At 35.8% G+C, this 21,864-nt stretch overlaps 1 protein-coding gene across 2 annotated transcripts in view; it reads right to left on the minus strand.

Annotated features, from left to right (window-relative positions):
* Nucleotides 1-21,864, minus strand: part of cacna1c (calcium channel, voltage-dependent, L type, alpha 1C subunit) — a 687,918-nt gene that overhangs the window by 114,737 nt on the left and 551,317 nt on the right. For both annotated transcript variants that reach the window (XM_072267751.1, XM_072267750.1), the window contains exon 30: nucleotides 16,118-16,201. In XM_072267751.1, the coding sequence (XP_072123852.1) occupies nucleotides 16,118-16,201 (84 nt within the window). The remainder of the gene's footprint in view (nucleotides 1-16,117; nucleotides 16,202-21,864) is intronic.

A 21,864-nucleotide genomic window follows, 5' to 3' on the forward strand; every position in this document is an offset into this window, starting at 1 on the left:
CACCCTGGCTATGACAACTTTAAGGAACCAAGGCCATTGTACTTTACATAATTTTAGCCTAATTTTGCCCATTATTGCTGACCCATAATTTTTTAATCATCCGTTACCTACTGTACATTTCCCAGGCAGAACACTGTTTATTTTGAGTTATTATTTGAGGGTAGGAAGGAAGATTTTTGTTATGACATCTGCCCACAACTTTCGCTGGCTAATAATTTTTTAAAAATGCAGTAATACCACTTTCTTCACAAATCCTATAGGGACGTAAAACAACCAGACTGGAACAGCCATCCAAAGCAAATTGACAGAGGGTATGAGGAAGGTCATGGGAACAAGGTTAAACTAACAAGCCAACAGTAATGATGCAGGCACATACTGGATACACTCACAGCAAAACTACTTCCCAGCAAAGATTTGTCGTGGACTACTTTATAAGGAGCAGTGGGAATAGTTTTGTTTAGCTGTTTGCATTCCACAATCATTGTCATCGTGACTGTGGAAATAGATGAATGAAAATTTATCATAAATTTATTTTATAAGAAATACTGAATGGACATGTACTTAAAATTGTTCAAGTAAGTGTTAACCTCCCACTCTAAACCCAACTTCCTTCTGTCTTGCTAGTAAACACCTATGTGGCTGTTATGTCAGAGTTTTGCTATTAAATAGTTGCCATAGTAGCACAATACTCTTCAGTCCATAGAGCACATTCTAGATATTTCACTGTCATTAAGAAAGCCATGTATATTTGTTGGTCCGTAATGTCCTAACTGATAATGGCATACCACAAATGAAGATTAAAAACAATATGGTTCATACTTGTTATTTGTTGATACCACAAATTATATTGGAAATTCAATATGAAATTTGAACCTCAAGTCATGTATTGTGTTACATTCAGATTAATGAATTTATAAGCATCAATGATTACTTAAATTATTTAAGGGGAAGCATTTGTTTTGAAGGGGTAGGCCAGATTATTATCTAAATTTCAGAAACATTGCCAAGTTTTTAAAACTACCCTTAAGCAAAGGCAGGGCAGAACAGTCCATAAGACTTTAATTAATGAGAACATGCTAATAAACAAATTTGAAAACAAAAATTGTCACCTGACCTACTGGCTCATAGATTCAATAAACAAGAAAAAAAATCATAGTATCTGCATACATTACTCTTTGTAGAAACTTGTGAAGCTCCATTTTCTAACTCTCTTCATTATTCCTGCATTTTTGGGTTACCTTGAACCATGTCAGCCATATTATGTTCTTTGCCTCTTGATATGCCATTCTCCAAATTTATTGAGAGCCTCTAAGTAAACTGCATCAATGTGACATGTTTCCCCGCTACCTCTTCAATTAAGTTGAAAAAGCAAGGTTTTTAAAAATCATTTCATTTATTATTTGGCATGCATCTACCTTCTGTTGGTGTTCCATTAATTTTCCTGCTATTGACAATAGAAAATATCCCAAGATTATGGTTTATTTCAATTCTTAACAATTGATATCTACCAATTATATAACAAATTACTGAATGCATTTAATGGTGCCTCTCTTTTCCTTTAATATATAAATATAATCCAAGAATGAGTGTATTATTGAGCTTGATTCATGTGTTTCTTATTTTCCACTTTATTTTAAACATGTTTCCAAGCTGATCATTTTTTTCTCATAATGATTATATATTTCTGACATTTTGCTGGCTGTGATGTTATCACTCATTCAGACTTTTAACTTATGTCTAAAGAATATTCATTTTATGTACCTTGATAATTTAATTTCACAGTTTTCCTTTACCTTCTTAACTTGTATGTTATTTCTCGGGTTAACGTTTGTCTTTGATTACCATCAGGTGCACCAGTTGCAAATTCAACTCCAAATAGAATCAAATGTGTGGTATTGAGTGCAATCAGCAGCTCATAAGCTTGCACACAGTGAGTTCAGGTGACCAAAGATAATTATCCCCTCTCCTCAACTTAGTATTCCCCCTTGTCATGCTTTTAATTGCTCTGTATTTTTCCCTTACCCTAGATTATTCTCTAAAGTTTATTCATTCATCAAGTTTCCTCAATCTTTTTAACTTTCAGCTATGTATTTTTTCTAAGCTTTTTTAGATCATGTATATGTTCTCATTTGGTTCCACATCACAAATACTATCACTGTCCATTTCATTTTCAAAGTTTCATTCTCAACCTCACAAAACTACCCTTTTCCCCAAATTGATCATCCCGATCTTTGTTCAGCTTGGGTTCTTCTGATTAATGTTATGGTCACAATGGCACACACTGCCTATATTAATTCCTTGTTAACTTTATATTCATTTCTAGTATCGAAAATACATTAGAACACAAGTAAGCAGGAGCAGGAGTTGACTATCAGTCCATTCCAGCCTGCCCTACCTTTTATTATGACCATGGCTGATATATGTTGGCCTCAACACTCATCTGTAATCTTCTATTCCTTAATCCATCCATAAAGCATTTATCCACGTCCACTTTAAATGCATCTAATGATCCACCTTCCACAACCATTCAGAGCAGAGATTCTAGTGATTCACTACCTTCTGTGAGAAGAAAATTTCTGTGTCCAGGTACGTCATTTTTCACACAGCACAGGAACAGGTCATTTGGCCCACAATGATGTGCTGAATTAATTAAACATTTAACTAAATTAATCCATCTTGCCTGTACAATGTCCATATTCTTCCATTCTCTGCACAGTACTGTGCCTATCTAAGAGCCTCCCAACACTTCTATTGTATTTGCCTCCACTATCTCCTCTACCAGGGCATTCATGGTACACGCCACTCTCTGTAAAAAATATTTACCCTGCATTAATTTACCCCTCTCATCTTATCTTATAGTTATGCCCCTTGTTCAAGACACTCAAATTAGAGAAAACATTCCAACATCAACCCTATTAAGCCTCTTAGGACTTTATATATTTTAATAAGTTCACCTCTCATTCTCCAAATTCTATGATATACATGTTTATTCTCTCTTGGTAGGACAACCTTTTCATCCCAGGAATTAACTAGGTGAATCTCCTTTGGACTACTTTCAATATTACTATATCCTTCTTTTTGTGGAGGGGTACCGCAACTGTGAGTAGCACTCCAGATAAATAAAACTCACTTCTTGCTATTTTTTACACAGTGGATTAAGAAGTGAACCAGTACACATTGGAGGAATCAACTCCACAATGTATTTATCTAATTCTTTTGGCCAATTACATTGAGGAAAGTTGACTGATAGTTAACTGATAGTTCTTACATTCACTTTCTTCTTCGATAAATGCTTTTTCAACTAATAGGTGATCTGCTGACTCCTGGTGTTAGTATAATTGATCCTCCTGTTATTTTCACTGTGATGAAAAATTTAGATGTATAAAATGTCTTTTCAAAACTCCAGCCCATTCTAAAACTTTCTGGAACCAATGAAACATATTTAGAAGTGCAGTCACAATTACAACAAAGCAGCTAATCAGAACCCACTCACAAAAATCTAAACATTATGAAATAATTGATTTAGTTGACATTGAGTGAAAATATTGACCCTGGTTGTACTTCCATCCTGTTGAGAGCTGGATCACATTTTTCTACATCCCTATACATTATTGCTAATTAATAGAACAATTTTAAAACATGTTCTACTTTTAATCCTTGGTCTTAATATTTCTGTAATCACATCTCTACATTCCTTATTATGTCCAATTATTTACAATTTACCATTTCCTCCACTTCCCTGTTTTATTATCGACACTCTGCTGCACAAGCATACCAGACTCATTTGTAACAGCCATTTCTTTCACTTTAATTTTAAACACCTTTTTATGTTTGTACTTATTGTGCGATTTTTTTTTTACAGCACTCCTAGTTCCACCTATCGTCCAGTTTCCTTTCCTGTTATGTCTATATTATTTTGTTTCCTACAGATCCTTCCACGGCTATTTTTGTTTAAAGGGTTTTCCAATCCCTCAGTGCTGTGCTACCATCAAAAGGATAGACAAACACAACTTCCATTAGATCCAAGAGTTAAGTGACAATATTACTAGATTGCTCATGATTAGGACCTTTATTATAATTATGGACAGCCACCCAAGCAGATAACAACTGATATGGGATACCAATATGGAGATGGCATGCCCAACAGAAAGCTATAAATTTACCCTATTCTACAAAATGAATGTTACAATGACAAGAGCTAAATACTTTAAACTTCTTAAAATGCTCTTTGAGATACCTCAGTAATGCTGTTAAGGATCTCTTACATCATGCAATATAAAACTAGGGTCAATAATAGATCACCCAAAATCTATTTTTCCAAATGGTAACCCTATTCATAATGACTACTAACTTAAAAGCATCCAGTAAACAGTTCTCTCAAATCAGCAGCCTGGATAGTTCACTGTGTTTGGGCTATACTAGATTGTACCACCACCAGTAAATTGTCAGGTGAGGGAGGGGGAGACACAACTCTTAGCAGAATTTTGCTATTGACAAAAAGGATGGGGAGCATAGGACAATAATGGTCCTACAAACAAATAATTATATAATTAGCTTTTCCATTTCTGGTCTGATAGCTTTAGCCGAGAAGATTATGCAAACAGTTGGCAGTAAAAGTAGATTCAGATACAGAATAAATCTGTAATTAGCCATACATTCATGGTGTCAGGCAAGCCATAGAGTCACAGCATCATCGAGAGATGCATCACCATGTCTGTACTGACCATCATTTTTCATTTCTACAAATCCTACGTTTTTATTCTCCCCTTACCCTCCCAAATCCCCCCTCTATCTCCCCTCCCTGACTATTCACCTAAACATCAGATACAGCTAACTTTGTACTTAAGGGATTTCCAATCCCGTAATACTATGCTGCCTCCAAAAGGATAGACCACTGTATTATCTTTCTCAAAAAATAAACACTATTTCAACTCCTGCATTTTTTATATTTCTACCTCAATGTCAAGAGAGTTAACATTCAATGGCATAAAAATTCATAAGCAGAGCACTGTTTTTTGCATTGCCATGATGAAAGTCAGTTAACTCTGTGGTGGCATGCTATTGCAACGATTCCTGGGTTGAATCATTCCACTCCAGAAAGTTAATAGGGTAATTCCAGATGTGCTGGGTCGATACAGCTTTAGAGTGTAAATTAGGTCATATTGTTCTAAGGCCACTTGCCAATGGGCATGCTCAAATCAACTAAATTTTAACTTCACTTCTGAGGTCCTTATTAAACAGGCTCCCATTAATAAGCTGGAGCTGGAGTCAGGCTGAGGGGCAGATTTGAGGGTCAGGGGCAGCAAGGAACATGGATAAAGTGGTGAGTTTAAAAGCACAGATTATAGAGGATCAAAGCTGAGGATGGTGAAGGATCAGAGTCACTAGAGGATCAGGACAAAGGTTAACAGAAATTGGAGTTTGGATGGGTGGGGCGGCATTGGGGAAATCGCAGTGTGCATCAAGGGAGAGAAAGAATTTAGGGCTGGGGAGGGAAATATCAATGTAGGTTGAGAAATAGGGTCAATTGAATGGCTAGAGAAAAGCAAATAGTGCTGTAGAGGCACTTACCTGCTGGATCCAATCAATCTTGCTTCCCTTCAGCTGCTGGGTTTCTTGAACTCTGCAAAACCCAACCCACAGCCTTCAAATTGGAAAGGGTGTTAGAAGTTGTGGTATACAGCCTTATTAAGATATATAGACACTTAGCCACAACTAACTGTTTAAAAATCAGGTGGCTTGTCCTGGGCAATCTCAGATATTTGAAGTTCTATTGTTCCCATGGGACAGTGGTGGGGATAGTTGGTGTGGGGCAATCGTGGTAGGACAACTTAAAATCAAAGTCAATGGGGGTGTAAATTGTCCTTGGTTATTGAGTCAAAATGGATGTAAGCGTATTGGTCATCAATTGTATGCACCTCCTGACACTGATTTCATTAATTCAATGGAAGTGGATGTCAGCAGGTCTGACAGTTGATATTCTTGTTCTGCTCATTACTGACAACTAAAGAGGAATTTCTTTCCTAACATTTCTTATCACACATTATCAGTGTTAAGACTTAATATTAATTACTTTCTCTGCATTTTAATTCATTTCAATATTACAGAGATCCTCATCCTCTGCTGTAAAATATCTCCAATAATTCATTAACATTGATTCTTCATTTCCCAAATTACTGTAAATGTTGCTGCTTAACTATAAAATGATGTAAAACAAGAACATAATATATTGCTACAAATTATGGATTAAGTCACATTCCCATATCTGGTCCAATTATCTCCTCCTTTTCAACCTTATCCAGTTCTTGATTTTGTGGTTTGGATCTTATCTGCAAAGCAGAAACCTGTAGGGTAATTAATTAAACTGAATTAATTCCTTTGGTTTTGAGTGATAATGCTACTGAAGATGGATTTATGACCACTTGAGAAGACTAAAATTAATTTTAGAAAAAAAGTTTAAAAGGCAATAGCCACTGTTGAGAACTGCTTGGGTGCTGCTTGCTGGATTTAAATAGAACTCACATTCGCGGCTAGTTTCTAACCTGCTCTCACGCTCATGTGGTTCATCTCTGAATCTTCCTTCCATTTTAGTTCCTTGTGTCCTGTCATGCAGGGAACACAAACACTCCTTACAGATGAGGCAGTGATTCCAACTTATTTTATGTATTGGGGAAACAATATATAGACATCAAGACCACTTTGCAGAACAGTCTTGGTAGTCTGCAAGAATGATCCTGAGCTTCCTGTTGCTGGTCACAGTTAATTTTCCATCCCAGTCGTATCCTGACATCTCTGTTACTGACCTTTCATACTGTTCCAATGAAGCTCAACGCAAGCTTGAAGAGCACCTCATCCCCCACCTTAACACATAAAAGTCTACAGAAGTCATTATCATATTCAAGCGTTTCATACAGTCATTCCAAACCCATATGTCTCTACAGTTTCAGCATTCATTTATTTTTCTCTCTCCTCTTCTGCTATTCCACATTTCATTTGTCTCCTCCAAACACTACTTTTCTATCTACATTCAGTAGGTCCGACCATCACTTGGGTCATTCAGTCTTTCTTGGTTTCCACTTTACTATAGACCCCTTTTCTCTTTTACATTTCCTAGTTCTGATGAGATGTCAATTACCTAAAATATTAACCCCATTTCTCCCCATACAAATGCTACCGACTCACTACGTATTTTCAGTACTCCTCATTTTTATCTTACGGTGGTCTTGCAGATGCTTACACAGCATCACTTCCAGGTTCATTAATGCATCTATGATTTCGCTATCTGAAGTCAAAGCCAGAAAAACAAAGCTTGGACATGGAGCCTGACATAACAGTTTACACCGTAAGGAGAGAAACAATAGTCAGTTTTGTTTCAACTATCCAAGAACTGTAACACAGTCTTGCACGTGGGTAACCTCATAAGGGAAGTTGAAGTAGGTTGAACCACATGTGTCAAAATGCAATGTTCACCATTCAGACTGGGTTAACTTATTTTTCCACCATTCCTATTCTGAATATCACAGAACCCCTTTTAAAGGCTAACAGAAACTTTTCAAGGCTTGCAATTTTAATCAATTGTTCACAACCTATTGCACTGACTTCAATACCACTTCATTTAAATGAAAGGGAGAATGTAACACCTCCCTGTCATTAACTTGGCATGTGCTCATTCATACATAAATACACGTATTTATTTATTTCACATACAGAACTTCAGTATTGCTGCCTTCTCAGCCCTTTCTTAAATATCACATTCAGCCACCAAAAGATTCACAAAATTTATTCCAGGATAGGGGAATGAGATTTCTCATCCCCTTAATTCGTTTAAAAGAATTAAAGGGTAACATCTAAAATTCTTGCAGTATTGGATGCAGGGATGAAATTTCCCCTGGCTGAGAGTCTAGAACCAGGGGTCACATTCACAAATTAAAGAATTGGATCCCCAAGATTGAGATGACAATAAGTTTTTGAATCCAAGATGGTTGTGAAAGGTTTTTAGCTATTAAGGGCATTTGAGATACAGGGTTCATGCAGAAAGGAGCACTGAGAGAAACATGGTAGTAAATTGAACCAGCCTCGACAGCCCTAATGCATTACAATTCAATTAAAAAGCCTACTCTTCTGGGTTTCCTAACTCACCAGCCGCACCTCCCACATTATCCTCCCTCTCCAACCCTATCCACGCCACTCTGCAAGGAACTCACCTCTGGGCTAAAATTCTGGACTGTGTTACATACAGGAAGGTTGTGGGCTTAATCTCTAAGGTAGGCAAGTAGGAGAAGTTGGAAGCAAGACGAGAATGGGCAAGGCTCATAACAGGTTTCATGCATTTCAAATTATTGCAATGCATTTGCACCCTGATACTATCACTTTATGGAAATATATAACCACCTGAATAGCTAAACAAACTCTTCTGTTTTTCAAATCATAGGGTGATCGCAGAAGAGGTCTGGCAGACAAGCCTAGAGTTACTATCTCTGATAGTTTATCATCAACTATTAGGCCTTTACTTGTACGAGTATCAATCCAGAGAGGAATAATCTTTGTTTGGATTTTAAAAACAAATTATTATCTGTACAATTAAAATGGATAGTAACATAACATGAAGCTGCTGGGTATCTGATTGCCAATTTTACTAACAGTACTTTCTGTCCAATTAAATATTGGATAATTTGTTTTGATTTTTGTCAATACTAATGTTAATGAATGGAAATAATTTGTACCTGATCTTTGGACAGTTTGTATCATACTTCATATTTCTGGCAATGATGAAAAGGAGTGCCTACATTCTAAAATATATCATGTTGTATTTGAATTATAAGCTTCATTGTTAGTTTTAAATTTGGTAAAAGCACAAATGTCAACTTTATGGTTATTTTGTCATGCAATTAACTACAGATGCTGTAAAACTAAAACTGAAACAAACACATCTGTGATACTCAGCAGTCTAGGAGTATTAGTGGAGAAAGTTCAAATGTTTCAGATCAATGATTTTTCAACAGAATTCTGATGAAATTTCAGCAATCTGAAACATTAACTCTGTTTTCTGTCCGTAGATAATGTCTACTCTTCTGAGTATTTCCAGAACTCTTTTTCATTGATGGTTGCATCCTCTGCTTGGTATAAGCTTTTACAGTTTTAGATATTTAGCTAAATATTTTATTTACTTTTTTGTGATAAAAATATCATGGTAAAGAAATTTGGGAAGTTATAGATTTGAAAATAAATTTATTGTTCGTTATCAAAGAGTGAAAATCACACCAATTCCCACCAAGGTAATAAACAATTCTTCATTTTACTAATGTTAAAATAAATTGGATATATGATTCCAAACAGGAAAAAAAAACACTCAAAAAGAAACGCTTACATTATGTAGCAAAGAAGTACTTATATGGTAAAGTGAATATACTGATGCCTTTTTAAAATGTTTTACCCTTGTAGAGATCCTGCATTTAAATATTGGATTGTATTTCTAAATTTGAACATTTCCCATCATGATAAAAATCTCTGGAAGGAAAAGTAGTAGGAAAGAAAATGGTTTCTGAAAATAAAACCCCATCTCTTTCCCTATTATAAGGACATTTCAGTGCCTGATTTAATAAAAAATCCATTAAAATATTTCTCTTGTGGTGATATATGTTAACCCATCTGACATGATTTAAATATATTTTCACATAGCACAAAATGATGAACCTGTTCAAATGAAAATAATATAAGACTAAATAAAAAAATAAAGTGAATTGCTTTTTACACAAATATATACATAAAATCATTTTACTGAATTGATTGCATTTTGTTTAAAACATTGAGAACCACAGTGAATGGTAATGAACTTGTAAATGCCAATCTATAAGAACACAGGAAGGAGCATAGGAAATAGTAATACACCAACAGAGAAACAGCAAATATTGAGTATCCTAAACTAGCAAAGTATACTGTGGAAAAGAGTTCAAACCCTACATTTTTGCCAATATCAAAATATGGACACAATATCCAAATGAATAAAAGTTGTTACAGTAAGAATTAAGTAAAATGCAAAAAATTTTTTTCCAGGGTTAAAAACAAACAGATAATAATCCTGTTAGGGTATAGTAGTCCATATTTGGAAGAGAAAGTCTCTTCTTTATAACTAGTCGTTTGGAATAAACATAACAACAAAAGTCTCTACATTTTCGTAATTAAAATAACTTAAAAAAAACTTTAGGTTGACTATAAGTGCTATTAGATATTGGTATTCTTGGCCTTGAGCTTCCTTCTCAATAAAAAGGAAAGGTACATTGCATCCGGGATTTTTCCAGTTAGCGGACGAATTCCTCCCACGCCACTCTGACGTAGATGGGAATCGCTTATGAGGCAAGTTACAGCAGTAGTTTGCTTTCTGCCGGGTGAGTTTTTCGAAGAGATCACCAGCTCTTAACCCAGCATGGATGAAAGGGAGCCGGCTGGCTTCGAACTCAGGACCTCCTGCCCCACAGTCCTGCGCTGATGCCACTACACCACCAGCCAGGTCCTCCATCCCAATGTTCAGTGGAATTGATTACCAATTTGATCCTTACAACTAAAGGTCTGTGTACTGACACAAATACTTTGACGAAAAAAGCAGGATCATTAATGAGTGATATCACCATTATTTGGGAATTATTATTTTTTGGGAGAATTTTCTGAGAAAAAAATCTGATATATTTTGCTTTCTACTTTCCAATCCAGCTACTCCAGTCTACTACATTTTACAATCCCCTTTCCAACTATCCTCAGCCAACATTCAGGGCTTATAAAAACTTATAAATTGATATAGTTTCACCCATACATGGTCTATTTTGGCAAATGAATTAAAATGTACAATTGTGAATTATTTTTATTCCCTACTAGGATTGTCTTTTGAGATTAAAGTTGTATGATAATAGATTTTGGGTCTCCATTATAAATGTACATTAATGCTTTCTTTATCATATCATTCATGCCAACTTAAGACAGACAGAGCAAACATTTTCTGTTGGATCTACATGATTTAAAATCATGCTAAAATCATAGACACCTTATTTACTTGACTTAGTAGACAAAACTTGATTTAAAACTGAGTGGCTTGACTTGAAAACAGATACAATGAAATATTTGTATTACATTATTCATATGCATTGGGTAGTATGTTCCGTTCTACATTCTACTGTATGTTACAATGTAATTTCCAATTCAGATTTTATAGTTATTCGTACTTTGAAAATGTGTAGTATTTGCTAATGAATAAGCATAAAGCAAGCATATGAAATATTAGAATGCATACAATAAGCATATAGATTGTTTTAATCAAAGAAAGCCACTTGTTTAAATCAAGATGTTTCTTTTCATATCTCATTTCAATTCCCTTCTCGAAAAACATTCAAATGTAACATGTGACAAAACCATTTTTGACTACATGCACAATGTGGCAGCTAAAAGCAGAAGTCCATTTAAAACTACTGTAGGATTTAATAAAATTATGTAAATTATTTTAGGGGTTGGAGACTGAGTAAACTCTTTTGGGAGTGGATATCTTATTATGTTTGCTCAGACAGCAATTTCTTTTGTGCTGTATTAATCTGTTTAATATTGAAATAGCAAAGGATTTTTATGCTGGTATTATAATTAATGCTTTACCAGGACCACTAAGAAGAAATAGTTGAAGCATTGTTTAGAACACATAAGATATAAGTGACACAGAATTTTCTGTTTAAAATCAGAAGATGAAGACATAAACCATATTTCTATGATTCAGTTAGTTTATTATCTAAATCTGGGATATTTTGATTGGGTCTTGGCAAGGATCATTACTCTGGTGTTGAATGGTAAGTTATGAATTGCTAACATGTAGCATAAAGTGGTAAAATAGCATTTATGTTATTAGGCTTATAATTTAGAACTTGGATGAAGTAGTGGAAGGTGGAGAATGTGTATTTGGTTAAAGGATAATATGGAATTAAAATTTTTTTACTGGTAATCTGGTTCTTTAATTTCCTTTTGGGAAGCAAATCTGCTGCCTTAGCTCAGTCTGGTCAACAATCCAAGCAAAGAAATGGTATTTACTCTCAAATGTTGTCAAAAATGGCCCAGGAACCCATTCAGCCATGGAGTAACACAGTATGGAAATTGGCCATTTGGCCCAATTTGTCCATGTTGCCTACCTAAGATAGTCGCATTTGCTCGCATCCCTCCAAACCTTTGTTACGCAGGTACGTGTCCAAATGTATTTTAAATGTTGTTCTTGCACCTGTCTCAACCACTTCCACTGGCAGTATATTCTACATATGTACCATTCTCTGCATGAACTTGCCCCATCAGGTCCTTTTTAAATCTTCCCTCCTACACCTTAAAATCATGGTTTTGATTCCCTCTCCCTTTGTTGCTACAAATCAGTATGACAGATAGAGTATGAAAAATCCCAATCATCCAGCATCAATCAAGGCACCAGATTTGAATTTAACACTGGGCATAGTAGTCTAAAGATTCCATGAAAACATTTAGGAGTTATGCTTATGCCTAAGTCTGAAGAGATATCCTGCAGATGAGTCAAGTAATTGCCTGATGAACTTACACGCAAAGAATTTTATCCTATCCTCATAAAAACAAAATGCTGCCTTCAAACTGAAGACACGTTTTATGTTGCATGACACTGCTACAATGCTAAATAGTTTAGATTTAGAGCAGATCTAACAATACACAATTGCATTATCTTTAGAGTGCTTTGGGTCAATCCACTACATCCACTCTCATCTCTCATTTCAGAGCTCATACATATTCTGCATGTTAAAATGACCAAGAATGGTTCAAGGGAGAATACAGCAGAGCATGTTGGGGGAAACACCAAATGTATCGAAATATGAGTTGCTAATCAGTGAAGCTACTACCCAGAATTATGTGTATACTAAATATCAAAAGCAGCTTGCTGTTCTCAGAGCGTAGCCAATGAATCAAAGCCCTGGAGCTTGGAACACATCCACTGTGTGCTGCGCCTTGTGCTACCGGTAGGTGAAAATCTCAATGCTGTGCACAATTGTAATGCGGACCCTTTTGTCCGCATTAGGCCTATATCCTTCTGCGCCTTTGAGTGTTTAAGAGTGTCTTCAAATATAATAATTGTCATCTCATTCTGTGTGTAGTCTATTCCTCAGATCCCATTTTAGACTCCTTCCTCACACCTTAGACCAATGTCTGCTTGTTTTTGATACACCTACCTGAGAAAAATATTTTGGCTCTCTACCCTACCTATGTCTTCATAATCTTACACGCTTCTATCGGGTGACCCATCAGCCTTCTCCACTCTTACAAAGCAAATCCAATCTATCCAGTCTTTCACATTGACTAAAGTTCTCCAATACAGGAAAACATCTTGGTGAGTCTCTCCTACACTCTTTCCAGCACAACCACATCCATCCAGAACTGCCACACGATACTCCAAGTTTTGCTAACCAGTGTTTTATTAAGCTGCAACACAACATCCCAATTTTTATATTCTACTCCCAACCTACAAAGGCTAACAATCCATATGCTTTTGTTACCACCCGAAGAACTTGTGCTGCTTTGTTTAGCGAATTATGGACTTCTAAGCTCCAAAAGTCGAAGGACCAGGAAAAGCAAACTGCTACAGGATGAAACATTATGACAGGTGGTATTTCTGGTTCTCTAATCTCTCTGGAGGACCTGGGAGGGAAAGGTACCTCAGCTGTCAAGTTTGTGATGGCTGGCACCAGTGGGAAGCCTGTGAGACCTGCAAGCATTGCATCTGTTCATTCTAATTAGTGTATTCACAAACAATGCTGACTTAATTATCTGTTCTATGATTTAATATTCATACCCCTTTTCTTCCATTTCTTGCCTAATGTGTATGTGGGCTATCTCCAGCAGAGCCCTAAAATGATCCAACATCACAGAAGGTGGTTGGTAGTAACTCCTGTTGAAATAGGCTACAAATGTCTGCCAGAACTTTTTACATGGCTCTGAGCATCTTTATAAATATGTATTCAGACAAGTAGAGGAAAGTTTTTCTCAACATGTACACCATATGAGGAGGGTACAGCCTCCTGTGAGCTGTTCCTTTCTGTTGTTCCTCTCCTTCCTATGAGGCTGTATCCTAGGTTACTCTTGCTGCTGTTCCTCTTGGTCTTCACCTGAGCTCCAAACAAAAATAGCACAAGTATGCCCTTGCTGATGTAATAGTTTAGAGCTCAAAAGTGCCACAGAAATCTCAAAACCTTGCAGGCTAACTACAATGTTGATCAAATCAGTTCTAGCAATGGCTTTTATGAACAAAGCCTGTCACGATAGCAGTTAAGAAAGTCGCAGTGAGCCAGCAGCACTTACTGACAGATTTGTTTATCAAAACTTCCTTCTACAGGCCCAGTGTCCTCATTCAGTCTTTATCAGAAGTCCAGAAACTTGTATCTCTGGCTAAACTTGTAAATCCATGATAACATCTCTCAAATTAACTAACACATTAAATGTGACAACTCATTTCCTATTTGGTTGTAACACTCACTATACAAAATAAGGTTAAATGCAAAGGTTGGAAATTAGATTCCAATTCTAATTGTCACTTCCACTGCACCTTAGCCAATCACTCCAAATCTCTCCAAATCCAACAGTGCACACAACTTAAATTGAGCCAAAATAGTCCACCATATTACAACGATGTGAACTAAAGAGGTATAATCTCCATCAAAACCGTAATATCAAGCTTGCAGATAAAGATATCTGTAATTGTTGACAATTATACTTCACTTTCTATTTAATTCCGGACAAAATGAGAGACTGTGAGGCTATTAATACAGGTGCTTCAGCAAGTGCTGAAGCGAAACTTGAGCTGAAGTGAAAATTTATTGAAATAGGTTACTGTATAATTTTAACTTGTTTTAAATCTCTTCAACCAATTATGAAGCAATTTTTTTCCTCTAAATAATCAGATTTATATTGTCTGTTCAAGAAATAATGGACTTCTGCTGGAAGCAGTTGCACACTATTGCAGAGTTCTGGTTTCATAGACATTACTGTAGAAGCATTGATATCTTGGCCAAAGACTTCTGACAGATAAGTGTATCATAGTTACTCACATTAAGAAAATCCAAATCATGCTTTGTGATAGAGAGGTAACGCATAGTTCAGTTGTTAACTGTATAACAGGTATTCAAATGCACACAATCTTATGACACAGCTTTCTAACTTTAATTACACTTAAGTTTCAGTTGTAATGGAAGTTAATCAGAAATTCCTTTAGTATCAATCAGGTGGTTTAATTATTTGTAATTTTAATTTCTAACGTTGCTCTCTGAGGAGTACATTAACAAGTAATTGGAGCTTAAACACCTACTATAGGTATGAGGTAAAGTTAGGCAGGATCTACAATAATAGTGTGATGAGTTTCTCTCAGATAAAGAAAGTTATCCAATACCACTTTTCAGAAGGGATTAGAATCTGTTTGACTACATTACAGAGAGCAAGTATCATAGGAACTTAGAAGATGAAAGAAAATTACTTCATATTTTAGTAACAGAGCATGATTTTTAGTTTGTTTTGGAGAAAGAAGCATTTTGATTACATGTTCTCCTTTGTGTTTTTTTCCATACCTAGAAATAATTTACATCTTCTACAAATTAAGAATGGATAACTTGTTCCCAGAGATCCACAAAGCCTATGGAAGATAGGTAACTGTCACCTGAAACTAATTTTCTGCTCTTCCTGTGTAAGTTGCCTTTCTTTCGCTTAGCATCTTTTAACAAAAAGGTCAGTTGTTCAGGAAGTTCTCTGTATTTTAAATGCTTCTAAATTCCTTTCCTTCCACATAAAATAATACCTATTTTATTTAAAGCTATCTTATCAAAAGAGTTATGATTATAAAAAGACCTTTTGCCACACTAGTCAGATTAGGTAATCTTTGGTTTTCATTTATGGCAGCTTTTGATCTGGAAGTCAGAATAATTTAAAATCAAAGTCACTGTAGACACGATGCTGCACTCTGAACCTGCTATACAGTTTAAGTCATGCCAGGTTTGGGGGACAGGAAGGAGAATGACATTACAAACGTAAAATCAGAATCGAAAATAAAACAAATAGGAGTGGAGCAGGCATGTTGATTGAGATGGTTACTTACGTTCACCTCTGTGATTGCTATATCAACAACGCTACCCACAACAATTAAGGCGTCAAATGTGTTCCATGCATCACAAAAATAGTGCTGCATGTGAAAAAGAGAAAGAAAATGGAAAAAAAAGAGGAGGGAAGAATAAAAAATAAAAAAAAGGGAAGAGAAGAGAAAATAAGAGAAAGAGGTTACATGTGTACAGCATTTGCTCTTACGGAAAAGATCATCTGTGAAGAGATGTCCCTCAACCCTTTGTTACCTATATATCCAGGACTTCAGAATGGGCCAGTTGGGCCACGTTAAACCATTTCCTTATAGTACAAAGTTTATAAGTTTTCACAAATGAGTCTGCTCCGATTTGACCTGCGATGACTTCCTAACTCTGGTGACTTGCCAGTTCCATGAGAGTACCTGTGTCTTGAAACTTGTAGACTTAAATATCTGACAAGGTGAAATTGGTTAAGAAACAATGAAAAACACATAGGAGCGATCTGGAAGGGTATCATATATACTCACATTGATCTCACTCAGAATGACGTCTATAATGCTGCCAATTACGATGAGGAAGTCAAAAACATTCCAGGGATCACTAAAGTAACCCTACATGATGCAGGTGGGGATTGGGGGTGGGGGGGTGAAAGGCAGGTTAGAAGTTCGTCTTATACAAGACTTTATATGGCAAATATCTTCACATTCGATAACCTCAAGTCAGCTCAACAACACAGTTTCACACCATTTGTATATCTATCCTGGTCCAAATCAATTCTTTATATTATGACATATTTACAATTTTATGATTGATGAAGAGCTTTCTTTGATTAAAACAATTTTATTTTCTCCACTTTTTTGGTTTCTTTGGATCTTATGCCGCCAAAACGGTAAGCAATTTGGCCCAGACCTTTACCCAGTCTACTTTAAGGAGAGGTTGAACTTTTCCATTAATTTTCTTCTCAGAAGGGTCTGTCATGCGTCTGATTCATGCCGGATTACTGACACTGGAAAAAATTTCACAGTAACTGATGGCAGTGTTACGGGATAAACTTTACAGTAACACATGCTATTTCAAAGTCTTCTTTAATTAATGATTTGATTGTAATAGTTAATTTGTAGCTCTTCCGGAAATATAGTTGGTGTATTTTAAACTATGTTGTTAGCTTTTAACTGTTAGTCTTTTGTGTCCTGATTTGAAAATAAAATACAGCATTAGGTTATTCACAATAGTTAGTATAAAGTATGTTTCACACTATTAAGAAAATTTGGTACCATTTAACAACATAAAATATTATAGTTTTAGTGAGGGTACTTACAGATTGTTTTGAATCAAAAATTTATGAGTATGCCAATCTCATAAGTATCACTTGTATGTATGATTTCTATCCAATCCATTGAGAAGTTATTAAATTTAATCATGAATAGCTAAAACACAAATAGTTTGGGGACCAGGGCGTGGGTAATGTTAAAAACAGCATTCTCAGGCACAGCACAGCCAGAGAGGAAAATATTTATAGAACATTAATGAGAAGTAAATTTATTCAAGGCCAAGAACTGCACTGGCAGCAGTATGAAACCATTTGGTAACATTTTTCTAACTATTTGTCAACTATCTCATTTTATTAACTTTAACAATCATAGTAAAATCTAGGGTGATCTTAAATGAATAAGTATTACTTAACAAAATTTAAATAAATTGCCCTTAAAATCTGAGGGAACATTTTTCAAAAGTATTTCAGGAATTTATATTGTTATATTAAAATAGACATTAGAATCAAGGCTGCTTTTTTTCCTCACTGGTTAGACTAAAACTTGCTTATAAAATTAGCACATTCTTTATTACTTTTATTCTACTGATAAAACCAAGGATCTTAATTACCATTCTCTATAAGAGCTTTCTTAAAATGTCCAGTCATCTTCAATGATTGCTGTACATACATCCTCAGACTTTACTGTTCCTGCATCACTATTAGACTTGTACCATGTGGTCATATTGTTGCTCCTCACAGATCAGAAAACAAGATACCTGAGTATCAACATTGTTCATTACTGACTTATTACAAAACTGAGGTATGGGCTTGAATACTCTAGGACTCAATTCACACCATTGTTAGCAAATAACACATTTCTATGGACTATGCTCCAAAACAAATTATAGAAAAAATAGTTTAAATTTACCTGTCAAAGGTAAGATCTTTGCAAGGCAAAGATTTTCTTCAATATGGAATGTTGAAGCATTCTAAACATAAATCTTGGTTTAGATTGCACTTCTTACATTCATGAAAAATGTTCAGATGTATCAAAATTGCAAAATCTCTAGTTTTCTGTTGAGAACTCAAATTAATTTTGATGATCGATGGATAGTTATATTTATAGGTGTTTAATATTAGTGTCACATCTCTGACTTCATGAGAAGAATGATGTCTTCCAGCATGGCCAGAAAATAATTCTTACTCTCAAAATATGGCACATGTGCTTTAAACTTCTCCCAATGCCCGGATTTATTTTTTATTCTGTCAGTTGAACATCTTTGTAACATTTGTTTGAAAATCATTTGAGGATATTTTCTGCTTTGTAATCCTTTATTGGCAGGGAAGTTAAGATATTGTGCTATTGAAAAAGAGGAATGACATTAATCTGTAATGCCATATTGTTCCCCAGTATCAACACAGCTGACCCGTTTTTCTTATCAGCCGACATTATTTCGGTTAGGAACCAGTTAGAATGCACCACATTTACATTATTTTTAGATATACATAGCAAATTGCATTCAAAGTTTCATCCAGTTAATTTTTCTTGAATGTTTGGCTAAGCAATACCAAGTGACAAAGTTTGTGTTTACTGTTTATAATGGGACTGAAGATTTACACTCTTCCCATTGTAGTCAGGTTAGCTCCATGCAAGCCATGCTATTTGCAGCTTACAAACCAATGTGCATCATATAACCATTTTACTAGCCTACTCTGTGGCGATGTCTAATATAACACTTTCACTGCAGTTTAGAAAGACATCTTGGGGAGCTTTTGTCTCATTAAAATGTTCAATTTTGATGTACCATAAGTTTTTAAAGGGATGGTATTTGATCATAGCCAACAGCCTTCCATTGTCCTAAGGGTGAAAAGAGAAATATTAGCTAGACTTTCTGCTCCTGACTGTCATTCAGCAGCATCAGCTGCAAGGTTTGTGTTTGCACACAGCAGGATAAGGATAAATCAGGTCAGACTTCATGAATGAATAAGCTGCCAATTTTCACTGGCAAGGCTCACAGAAGAAAACTGGTCTGAAGCATATTGGATGGCTGTCCTCAGAAAACATCAGTGCCTTCGTGAGAGGAGTAAGAAGAGAACCGCTTGGAGGTCGGGTGGGGAACCAAAGACTCATCATTTACTAGGAAAGAAATGATGTAATTTTACGACATGTGTTAGACCACTCCACTCTTTTCCAGAACCATAATGATCAAAATTGTAATGTTTCACATTCAGAAGACAAAAATTAACTTTGATATCCTTTATTTTAAGGAAAAAAAGAGTCAATTCCTCTTTCAATATAAATAAACCAAAGACAACTAGACAGATAGGTTAGTTCCATCTGTACAGCCAGGGTTAAAACCCACACATTATTTTGTTAAATAAATAAATGGAATGTTTTATTAAGACAAGCTGATTAAATGTTTAAAATGTATACAAATTCAAGTACAGAAAATCGCATTTCATAGGGTTAAGAAAGCAAATGAAGCAAACTCATTCAACATTTTGTATAATTCTTACCAAGAGGCAAAAGAGGAAAGAAAATGATGTGGTCAAATGCTACAAATGAACTGATTCAATAAACTGTTCCCAAAGTAAATAGAAGAACATATCTAATTTCATTCTTTTATTACCTATCCTACACCCAGGGAAGATCAGAGATATGGAAGAGAACTAAAAGGTGTCTTGCCCAGGCTCATCTTGTGAGTTCACAAAGTTCAAAGACAAAAATAATGCTTGGCCTATAAAACTGTGAATTTTAATTTATGTGATCAAGGAAACAGCTAATTCCTCTGAGATAATTGCGTTAATGTTAAGACAGTGTGGAAAGAAAATTGAACAGTTAAGTATCATTTAATTATTATAACCACGCATATTATGTGAAAATATGCATCATTTACTAAAATAAGACTGTATTATTGAAAATTTAGAGATGGTATTTTTCCAAATGAAAACGCTAAATGGGAATTTTTTTTTCCCCTGACGGTAATCCTGTCTTCCAATACTGATGTGAGATCAGTTCATGGTGTTGAAAATCTGTTTCTTAGGAAATTATCCCTTTACCAAAGGACGATGTGAAAAATGAAGCAATCTCCTTGAGTACTATTGATTAGCTAGAAGCAAGACTACATCTTCATAGCAGTAATAATAGCAGCTCAATTAATTTTATCAGTATATATCCACTAGAAGAGTTTTCCAATTTATGAATCCTATTGTTTTTACTTTCTTGTTGTGAATGTTTCTTCAAGTATAATTGCTGTAATTATAGGCAGACTCCTTCATCCTGTGATTTCCATCAACAAATTGTCAACTAATCATACATAAATTAGAAGATGATTAAATTCTGTTACAGTGGCATTGTTGCTTAATGGTTGCTAGTTTTCACATTTGTAATGCTGAAGTAAGTGAGTATTTCCCCCACCTGTAATTTAGCTCCAATACTGATATACTGGTTGCCTGCAAGACAGCAGAAATAATTTAGATTCTTGCATTTCAGTGACTCCAACTGGGCTGGAGTGACTGAAGAGTAACTGAATGAGACATTGTTTCCTGCTTGGTGTTGCTGCCTGCTGCACCTTCAGCACTGCCCTTAAGTCAGCTGCAGGGTCATCAGCTGGGGACCACCATTCATGGTGCTTCACTCTCCTAGCCCTGGTACATCTCCTGGTGGCGGAGCAGTGGCAGCGACATCTCCCTACCATCTCCTTCAGCTTTCAATGGGGTTAGTCGATCCCCAAATTTCTGTCCTTCCTCCTCAGCCACAGCCAAAAGCTGCCCTCTTCTGCCTCTTCAGCCACGTTCTCTGATGGCCCTCCTAAGCCTTGCTCCAGTCACTGCTACATCACAGAGTAACCTTCTTAAACAAACTGCAATAAATTATTCTACGCACTTTCATTATCTCATGCTTCAAGTGAACAAAAGATACCCTAATAAGCTGTTAAAATAAAATGCTCAACAGTTTATGAAGTCAAATAGATAGTGAGTGACTATTTCTGGTTTAGTACTTGGCTTTGAAGTACACTAGAGACAATGCAGATGTCCGTAGCACTGATGTTATTACTCCTCAGCCTGAGTTTTTTGGTTTCTGGACCCAGGGGACCTTCCTTCAAGTGGTCATTGAAAAGTTGCATGCAATGAAACGTCATTCCGTAAGAGGTTAAAGAGGGTGATATAATATAGAACAGTACAGCATAGGAACAAGCCCTTCGGCCTACAATGATGTGCAGAACCAATTAAATTAACTAACTAAACTAACCTCTTCTGCCTACATAATGTCCACATCCTTCCATTTTCCTCTCATTCACGTGCCTACCCAACTGTCACTTAAAAGTCCCTGAGTGTCGTAATGGTCTTACATTCCTATTATCAAGGTGATAGTGACTGTTCCTCTTTCAGTGTCTTCATTTCCAGTGATATTCCTCTGTATTATTTCAGTTCGCATTCAAGGTGGATGATGGAAGTGAAGGTGTTGATCTGTAATGCTAGGGCTGGATTATTCATCAAGATAAGTTTGAGCAA

Source organism: Mobula birostris, chromosome 9 (genome assembly GCF_030028105.1).
Source record: "Mobula birostris isolate sMobBir1 chromosome 9, sMobBir1.hap1, whole genome shotgun sequence".
Classification (NCBI taxonomy): Eukaryota; Metazoa; Chordata; class Chondrichthyes; order Myliobatiformes; family Myliobatidae; genus Mobula; species Mobula birostris.